This window comes from Armigeres subalbatus, chromosome 3, assembly GCF_024139115.2.
Source record: "Armigeres subalbatus isolate Guangzhou_Male chromosome 3, GZ_Asu_2, whole genome shotgun sequence".
Lineage (NCBI taxonomy): Eukaryota > Metazoa > Arthropoda > Insecta > Diptera > Culicidae > Armigeres > Armigeres subalbatus.
Genome location: NC_085141.1, coordinates 326605593 through 326615794, shown reverse-complemented (window position 1 = coordinate 326615794; position 10202 = coordinate 326605593). Strand labels below are relative to the sequence as shown.

The 10202-nt window shown below is 39.7% G+C and overlaps 1 protein-coding gene and 1 long non-coding RNA gene across 2 annotated transcripts; one reads left to right on the top strand and one right to left on the bottom strand.

The window, feature by feature from the left end:
• Positions 1–918: 918 nt before the first annotated feature.
• Positions 919–2263, bottom strand: LOC134221133 (uncharacterized). Its single transcript, XR_009982227.1, has 2 exons — positions 1472–2263; positions 919–1401 (listed from the first exon to the last, which is right to left on the bottom strand). It is a non-coding gene; the product is annotated as an uncharacterized LOC134221133 (long non-coding RNA).
• A 139-nt stretch (positions 2264–2402) lies between these two features.
• LOC134225548 (caspase Dronc) lies at positions 2403–5033 on the top strand. Its single transcript, XM_062705728.1, has 4 exons — positions 2403–2790; positions 3197–3826; positions 4191–4414; positions 4478–5033. Exons 1-4 carry the CDS (start codon positions 2659–2661, stop codon positions 4842–4844), a joined length of 1353 nt encoding a protein of 450 aa, XP_062561712.1. The 5' UTR covers positions 2403–2658; the 3' UTR covers positions 4845–5033.
• Positions 5034–10202: the final 5169 nt, after the last annotated feature.

Below are 10202 nucleotides of genomic sequence, written 5' to 3'. Positions count from 1 at the left end.
CGGAACCCAACTGAAAAACTTCTCGGTAGTGCGCTGTTTTCGACGGAGCTAGTTCGTGGTGAGACGGACCTAGTGTTTGATAAATTTGCTGAGCATCGGTGGCTGTGGTTGTACACTCAGAAATAAATGTATACTAAATAGGTTAAAAGTCATACTAATTGGCTATTCGCCTGGTTGACCCCGAATTAGTTTAAGCTTGAACAATACGGAGATAGTATAAATTCAATTTATTAACGCATAGTATAAAGCCCCAAACGCAATACAACGGAACGGCGACGGAAACGGAAAATTTGACAGTTAGCCCATATATTTTCTGTCAAATTTGCCGTTTCCGTCGCCGTTCCGTTGTATTGCGTTTGGGGCTTAACTTTCCAGTATATGGGAATAGAATAAATGCGTTTTAATGATTTTAGTTTTATTGTTGATCTGTCAGAAACAGTAAATAATATTTTTTTTCTAAATCCTTCAATAAAGATCTGGTTACGCATATTATATATTTTATTACAGTAGAATATTTTTAACTGAATCATAACATTCTATAATGGAATTGCAACGGAAGATTTGTAAAAGGTATCCACGCTCGGTGTGCGAGATATTGGTCTTCCAGAACCGAAATCAGTCGTCAATGTACGTATGATGTTCCGGCGGATCGGTAATGGCCATCTTATGCTCGGTCAGGATTTCCTCCTCCGTCACCTTGATGCAATTATACGTCGTGGGCCAATAAGTCCCCATTGATGACATCGTTCCACTAGATGAGTGAATAGCTTCATATATGGGTGCACCCATAAGAATTAAGTAAACGGGGTGCAGAAAGCGCGGCGGTACCTTTCCTGAAGGGTTCGCCGCGTGCAATTTTGACAAAATCAGACAATACCAAGATAGTATAACTTTAAAAAAATCGTTCTTTAGTATAAATGAGCTTTATTATTGTTTAGTTTATTTTGGATTCAAGAATGATTTATAGGATATGTTTGTTTCTTTTTGTTTTGTTTCTAATAATTGAAAACATAAAAATCAAAATCAAAGTACAATTTTCATCAGATTTATTTTTAAAAAATCTTTGAAAAAAATGATGTTATGCAATCGTTTGTGGACTACCTAGCGGTACGGAACCGGACCTAGTTGAGTCGTTAAACTGGAACAAAATGCGTGTGGCTAGCCATTATCCTGCGCTTGGCTGTCTTCCGCTGAGGATGGAGAAGCTCGACAATATGGGAATAAACGGGAACGGGGCCTAGTTGTTTCGCTGAACATAAAGTAGGTGGGGTGCGAGTGATTTTGGTCCTACGTGCTTAGCTGTCTTACCAAGAATGTTTCATTATCATTAGCACCAGATAGAAAGCAATAAGCGTATATTATTTCATGGAGGTGAAGCACTTTTGCTTTAGGCTCGAGGATCTGGGAAAAAATAATGAAATTGATATAAACAAAATGTATGCTATTTATTTTTTGTAACATGCTGGCTTACCAAAATAACATTTGGGCTTATTCTACGAGTCGAGTGACGTGAGGTGAGTCGATTTTAGCAATTCTCACGTGAGGTGACCATGTTATTCAAATGGGGCTATACGACTCTTCTCACGTCATTCGAGCAATCTCACGTCACTCCACTCGTAGAATAAGCCCAATTCACATGCCGACACAAAGGTTTCCGGTTCTTTCGATCGGATGATCCACAAAAATACCAAATCTAAACGTCCCGCATCGTGCAGGTTCTGGAATGACTTCTCGCGGCGAAGCTGTTTTGAGCGCCAGTGGCCCCTCCGGCATTCCTCGGGCAATCCAAATGCTTCGAGCCATGATACTCGTATGTATGGCACAGATTAAAAGCGGGAACCCGAGCGGGAACCATTATATAGCAGCTCAGCGGATGTTGCAGTCGTCGTCCTTGAAGAAGAGCTACCGTTGCTTTGCAAATCGCCAAAACGGGCCAGCGAACGGCCATTATCCATGTGCATTTTCCGCTATGTAGAAACGGTTGCTTTAACGGGGAATTAATAAACACTCGTGACGGAACCGAGGATGGAACTATAAAAAAAACTACGATGTACAATTTTCCGGAAATCACAAACCCAACGCGCGGTGGCAAGTAAATGAAAAAAAAAAATATGCGAAAACAGAATGCTAAATAAAAATATTTTCGTGATATTCCAGCTTAGTATAAACTACATTACTAGGCACTAGGCAGTATACCTATTAAACTATGCTTAGTTTAAAAGTAAAAAATAGCTAAAAAGGTTTATTTCAATGCTTTCACAGATTTATTTTATTTCTGAGAGGTTTAATAAAATGTTTCTGAAGGCCATCATCGCATCATTTTATTCGCATTATTTATTTCTGGCATCACTTCCGTTAGCGTTTTCTTTTCGTTTGTTTTGTTTTGTGTTTCTTTGACTGATCGCCATTTTTATTATTTCACAACAATGACTCACGGAGAACACTTTGAAGAAATTTTTAAACAGTTTATAGTTAAATGAAATTGTTAAAACTACTGCGTTACTTGGCTCAACTAGCAGACAATAGTGTTGATAATAAAAGACAAATTAAAAATAATCTACATAAATATCGATAGTGACCATCGAATGAACATTCCTCCAATTCGCTCAAAAAAAAAATATTTTGGGAAGACGACGGACGAATAACAACTTGATCAAAATGGACCAACGAGATCGGCAGCTGATCCATCGTCACATGGATCAATTGATACTGCACACCAACTATAAGGTCCTATTAAACGAATGCATTGGTCGCCGTATGCTGTCCGAGGTGATGAAATCCATAATCGAGGTAAGTGCGCAAGTGTATATCAGGAAGAAACCTGTTGGCTCTCAATTCAGAGGTTTAAGGACAAAGAGCTTCTGAGTCATCGACCCCAGAATGTGCGTAATAATAAGAAGAATATTGGGTTAAGTCTGGACGCTTGAAAGGAATTCATTTCATTTTCCATCTGAAAAACAAGTTATTGTATGATATTTAATTCTACTAAAAACTTACTCGATTACATGGGAGCCCATGTTAAGCGATTCGTTTGCATTAAATTTTATCATAAGTAGGTATATTTAGTTTGAACCAGGGCAATATTCTTCGAATAAGCTAAGTTCAAATAAAAGCCAGGCTCACGAAGAAGATTGTGAGCTAGCCTTATGTACGTGCTATAGGTGATAATATTATTATTCGTGTTTCCATTTCACAGGATCGCTATCTAGATGAGGCCACGCGACACAAGAAGCTTTTCGAAAAGATCACCAAACGAGGTCCAATGGCATTTCAGACTTTACTGGACATATGCCAGCATGATTTTCCGATTGCGTATGGTTTGCTCAAGCATGGCAACACACCGAATATAACAATCGGTTCCAACAACAATAGAAATCCCGCTCAAGAATACAACTCGACATATCAACCGAATCGGGTGCGCTCAATCAGCGCCAACTTGGGTGATTCCACCAGTGCCATTCGCCAAAAGATGCGCAACATGTCGCTCGGATCACGATCAGTTTCCGAAGAGGACGATTCCAGGAATAATAACGATATGAGTGAAACCACTGACAAGGGTGGCCTGCGCAGGCTGGAGGAATTTCGTGAAAAGGTGCAAAGCCCGTATCAGGTGGAGTTATCGGCAAGACCACAAAAACATCGGCTGCTGGATGCGTACGAAATGAGACGACGCAATCGTGGGGTCGCTTTTATAGTCAACGTTATTACCTACAAGAACGAGACGCATCCGACAAGAAACGGTGCTGAAGCGGATAGGGACAATCTGGTGTCGCTGTTTCGGCAGCTTGGATTCACCGTATTCTACTATGAGGATCTTACCCGAGAGGTAGGTTTCGTTCAATTTTGTTGCTCAATAGCGTACCAGTTACCACTTGTAGCATCATTCATTTGTTGTTTGAATGCGAAAATAGTCATAATCGAAATTCTTATGTGATGTAGAATACTAACAGCAGCGTTCAGTATCTGTGGAATTCGATTATTTAAAAAAATGTTCAGCGTAATTCTCAATTGAACCCTTTTTATTCCAAAAGTTCCAAGCTTTTTTCATCAATTATATATTATGTACAATATGTATTATGTTTATTTCTACGATAGCCTGTTAATTATTACTTTATCTCAGGTCAAGGAGAATTAAAACTAGGAAAAGTTACATTTGATTTAATTTAAATAAATTTAAAATACTGTTTCAGGAGCTCATCAACCTAATCACTGAACTAAAGCACTCCAGCCACCTATCGACGGAGTGCTTCGCGTTTTACATGTTAGCGCACGGAAATCACACCAAGGGTAGGGACAAAATCTATCTTTACGACAATTCTGTGCTTTTCGTCGAAGATATTCTTACACGTTTCAACAATGCCAACTGCCCCAAACTGATCCGCAGACCGAAGCTGTTCTTTTTCTCCATCTGTCGGTAAGGTGATTTTGTTGCATAATATTCAGCTCACAAATTAATGCATTTTCTACGATGCGACAGCGGCGACCAGGCAGATTACGGTACTTTGCGGCCTTCGGAGCACACCGAGCGAGACGGAATGATCAATATGAAGAAGGATCCCCCGACCAATATGGCAACCTACGGAGACATGCTGATATGTTTCCCGACGGTGCCCGGCTATGCGGCCCACCGAGATCGCGAGAATGGATCTTGGTTTGTGGAAAGTATGTGCAAGATCTGGTCCAAGCACGCCCACGACACGGATGTAGAGCAGCTGATGAAGCTGGTCGGCAAGGATGCCAGCACCTATCGGACTGAGCAAAACAATGCCCTTCAGACGCTGGGCAGCGAGCAGAGAGGATTCTTCAATGTGCTGTACCTCAACCCGGGGTACCATGAGGATTAGGGTCGAAAGGGGCAATTAAAAGTACCAGATGAAAGTGATAAGTTTATTGTTGATATAAGAAAAGGGCTAATGTTTAGCTACTTCCTGATATGTTAATTGTATTATTTCAGGAAGAGTTTATGATCTGTAGCATTTAACACAAGTTTATAAGTTTTGATCAATAAAACGCAACGAATTTACAGAAAAAAAGCCGTGATTTACACTCATTCATAAAGCTGAACATTAGGATGCCAATGAAAATGACATTTTCGAATTTCAAAAAACGACATTGCTCACAAGTTTCATTACCCCAAAATATGACCCCATGCAAAATTTGAGCTCAATCGGACATGATTTAGGGGTGCCTAAAATTCATCAATGTTTTGAAATGTTTACCCATGAACATTTTCCCAAGGAAAAGTCGAAAATCGAATGTTTGTTTTTGATGCCAAATAACTTAAAAATGCACGAGACGTCGAAATCTGATGTTTAAAAAATAGAAAAAAAAATCGATCTTAGAACATTTTTGCAAAGACCGATGCACGACCGCAAATTGAAGGATGACAAATTTAAATATGTTCATTGCGGATGGATATAGCCGAAATTTTAGGCAATTTAACGGTAAAAGTGAAATTTTAACACTACCTGTCGAAATCGGATTTTCAATAGTTAAATGCATTGGATCAACTATTTACAATGGTTGTATGAAATCTTAGAGAGTTAATTGAACGATTCATACCAAAATCGCCAGAATCCCTTGAAAAACGGCTGAGTTGAAAGTATCATAAGTTATATAGGCGATGTTATACTAACTGCGTTGAAATAAATAAGTTTAATCGAAAATTAGACATGCTAACATAAACTTGAAAATGGGGCAAGATGGGTCAGCACATACTAAAGGATATAGTTCGTATTCAAAACATATTGTCATTGCTGATTTAAACATTTGTTAATTAAAATGTATATTTTTGCCTTTGAAAAGGCAATACTTAGACGGTTTGTTTTCATACGCAATTACAGACTTTTTTAAATGTAGTTCCATTTCTTAATCCAAAGCTTTAAAATCCTTTTTTATTCAATTACATCATTGGCATTAAACTTATCTATCTGTGTATAATTTAATATTGTGACTAAAAACAATATTAATTGCAGAATTTAAAGGTGACCCATCTTGCCCCGCTGTTTGGCCCATCTTGTCCCGCTGTTTGATCCATCTTGCCCCGGCATTTTTTGATTGACAGAAAAATAGACTTCTACTTTATTGACTCAAAATGAAATAAAAAGTAGATTTTTTGTTATTTCATATCCAAGGCTTACAGATTATGAGCTATTTTTATAGATCCACCTTGAAAAGCTAAATTAAAATGTTTCTATTTTAAGGCATTGAGAGTTCGCCTTAGGTGACCCATTTTGCCCCATCCTACCCTACATAAGGAAAATAATAGCAAAATAAAAAAGTTACAGTTTTTTCGATGTAACTTTCAATGTTTGTTTGCTCAACATTATGGAGCGACGCTATGACGAGTGCGGCAGTTGCTTCCAAATTATATGGAAACTATTGAAATGTAATTCAAACCTGCTTAAATGGACTTCTGTTGTTTTTTAATGTCAAACACATAAGGATTTGTAAACTTTTTATTATGGGATTGATAAAATACTAATAAAGGGCTATGAAACGTATTTGGTTAAGGTGGGGCGTATTGCCCAGGCACTTTTTGAAATCCATTTTCTCACGACCTTTCAAAAAAAGCTTTATTACGTGTTCTCTGTAATATTTTTATATGACTACTCACGAGCAATGCATTTGCGACTTCCGGGACTGCCGAATAACACAAACTTTGCATAAATTGCGTTGAAAAGTGAAAAGTTATCAAGGAGTTGCCTTAGGGGGGGGGGGGGTGCATATTATACCGTCTTATCCTATATCATATTTACCATATGCACTAAGGAAAGTGCACTAAGGAAAGTTATTTTGTTGCCCAACTGAGTGCTTCAGTGCAGTTTTGCAAACAGTATACAAGCGTCGCTCCATAATATTGAGCAAACAAACATTGAAAGTTAAATCAAATCTGTTACTTTTTGAATTTTGAAATTATTTTCATTATGTAACACAAAAATACTTCCATATTCACGTAGTATGGCTGTATTACACATATTTAAAGGTACCAACTGATTATAGACCACCAGGTCATTTGTAGCACCGCAACCGCTGCACTTGGCACGGTGCCCCCGGATCGGAGAAACGACTGGTATGACGGCGAATGTGAGCAGTTAGTGGAAGAGAAGAATGCAGCATGGGCGAGATTGCTGCAACACCGCACGAGGGCGAACGAGGCACGATATAAACAGGCGCGGAACAGACAAAACTCGATTTTCCGGAGGAAGAAGCACCAGCAGGAAGATCGAGACCGTGGAGAGACGGAGCAACTATACCGCGCTAATAACACACGAAAGTTCTGTGAGAAGTTAAACCGTTCACGTAAGGGCCACGTGCCACAGCCTGATATGTGTAAGGACATAAACGGGAACCTTCTTAGGAACGAGCGTAAGGTGATCCAAAGGTGGCGGCAGCATTACGAAGAATACCTGAATGGCGATGTGGCAGACGAAGATGGCGGTATGGTGATGGAACTGAGAGAACGCGCGCAGGACATAATTTTACCGGCTCCGGATCTCCAGGAAATCCAGGAGGAGATTGGCCGGCTGAAGAACACCAAAGCCCCTGGGGTTGACCAACTACCAGGAGAACTATTTAAACACGGTGGTGAGGCACTGGCTAGAGCGCTGCACTGGGTTATTACCAAGATTTGTGAGGAGGAAGTTTTGCCGCAGGAGTGGATGGGAGGTGTCGTGTGTCCCATCTACAAAAAGGGCGATAAGCTGGATTGTAGCAACTTCCGCGCAATCACATTGCTGAACGCCGCCTACAAGGTACTCTCCCAATTTTTTTGCCGTCGACTACCACCAACTGCAAGGGAGTTCGTGGGGCAATACCAGGCGGGTTTTATGGGCGAACGCTCCACCACGGACCAGATGTTCGCCATTCGCCAAGTACTGCACTGCCGTGTCAAGCATATCTGTCCCATGTCGAAAAATATGCAACTGAGAAAAATGCGATTGAAGTTGGAAACATATTTTTCAGTTTGTAGCAAAATTGCCCCATGAAATTTTGATTAATAAAAGTATATCGATGAAAATAGTGTATTTCTAATGGCTTAATATGTTTCAAAGGATAAACACTGTTTTTTAGTGGAATTTATTCAGTGGGACATTTATGCTGCGAAATTAAAGACAAAATTGAGAATTCCAAGCATATTTGTCCCAGTGAGTGCTAGAGTATCATCAGATTACTTTGCGCTTAGCAAAAGTTTAGTTGGGTCTGGATAATAATCTGATTCAAATTAGATGCATTATAATATTGTAATAAGGGGCCGTACAGTAATAACGTAAGCTTTTAGGGGGGGGGGGGTTCACGCTCCTCTGTATAAAAAATCTGACATGGGGACGAGTGTGTCTGAAAAACCCCAGAGATATTATACCTTGAATAAGTATAAGGACAGTGAGAATTGGTTCAGGTCAGTGGCGTAGCCACGGGGGTGGTTTTGGACATAACCCCTACCCCCAAAAGCACTCATCATATACTAGCATATACATATACTCATCATATACTAGGACTAGCCTCATCATATACGAATGCAAAAATTGTAATGCCAATAAGGAAAGAAGAAAAAGTGTAAATAAATACATATAATGCGAAAAAAATGAGAGACTATTCTCACTCAAGTTTTAATATAATATTTAATATGCTTTAATTATTACTTTTCAACTTTCATAATGCACAAGAAAGGCATTAACGATGTTAGGTGGACTAACCTTTTTACCCATTGAAACTATACCACAACCCATATTCTTTCTCTGAATGATTTGGTAATGAAAATAGGCCTCTTCGAAGTAATTTAATACATGTTATATGAAATTTGTTTCAATGGGACAGTTATGCTTGGAAGTTCTACAATGGGACAAAATGACCCGATATTTTGACGTAAACTACGTCTAAGGGGAAGACTCAGATACAGGGTGTAAAACCGAAATTTCCAAATTCGAGACCGTCACGAAATTAGGATAGATTTCAAACGCTAATAGCGTCTTTATCTTTCGATGGATTTTCGACATTTGCTTATCAATCGATTTAGAAACTCTCCAGCAATTTTCCAATTCTATTGATACTATTGATTATCAACGTTAAACTATTGAAAATGTTATTTCTTTGCGAACCGGGTGAAAAATTCAATTCCGTTCATAAATCCCCAACACGGACATCAGATTGCAGTAAGGTACGGGCCTTTTGATCCACGGCTTCGTTTTCCTGTGTATAAAAGCCCCGTGTTTCGCGGGCGCGCGTCATTTTCATTCTGGATGTCACGGCGAGCGGACCAGGGCGTCCAGAAGCGGTCCCAGTGACAACGGCTGTCTCAGCGGTGGTGGTGCGGATGAAATTTTTTCGGTCGGTAGTGGTGGCGGCGGTCGTGGAAGCAGCAGCACATCATTTTCATCCGTGTCCCATCTTCGGCGGATCTGGCAATCGACGGCGTTCGTTGAGCCGAATCATCGGATGGCAGTCACGCAGCCCAGTGGCTGCTGTTAATAAGGCACATAAGTGGCAATTAATCGGTTCTTTTCAGGGCCATCATTATATTTGGGAGGAAGGTTAAGTTGAAATAATTTTCCAAAAGTGCAACCGCTAGGAACTGGAAAATTCTTCGGTAAATTTTCTAGCGTAATTCGGAGTTCTATGATTTTGGTGATTGAGAAAGTTGATATTAGACGAACTTTCTTCATAGAACAAAGCATAATTGTTTGGCATCGGTAGCGGAATCATAGCATTAGTGCCGGTCCGAGCATAGGCTGTCATCGGAAGATTGCTACAGCAATTTATTCACTAATGTGGCGTTTGGATGTTGGACGATTTGGATGTTGTCGGCACAACATGAAATTTTCCCGCGAGACTAATTTTGTATTTTTCCTGTTGATTGAAAAAGAAATCGGTTCCGAGATGAACTTTATTCAAAGCGCAACGCTAACGTCGGTAGTTGAATCCCAAGCAAGTATCGGAAGGAGACCATGCAAACAATTGATTCGCATTATGACTGAAGAAAATTGTATGGCGTCAGTATTGATGTTTGCTACAGATTTTTTGACGTAAACTTCGTCTAAGGGGAAGACTCAGATACAGGGTTTAAAACGGAAATTTCTAAATTCGAGACTGTCACAAAAATTAGGATAGATTTCAAACGCTGATAGCGTCTTTATCTTATTTTCGACATTTGCTTATCAATCGATTCGGAAACCCTTCAGCAATTTGCCAATTCTATTGATACT

What these genes read in the sequence shown, in the direction of transcription:
- LOC134225548 (XM_062705728.1), top strand. Translation starts at nt 2,659, where the DNA reads ATGGACCAACGAGATCGGCAGCTGATCCATCGTCACATGGATCAATTG. An exon ending in ATGAGGATCTTACCCGAGAG is followed by an intron (nt 3,827 to 4,190) that starts GTAGGTTTCGTT and finishes ATACTGTTTCAG; the next exon opens with GAGCTCATCAACCTAATCAC. An exon ending in TTCTTTTTCTCCATCTGTCG is followed by an intron (nt 4,415 to 4,477) that starts GTAAGGTGATTT and finishes ACGATGCGACAG; the next exon opens with CGGCGACCAGGCAGATTACG.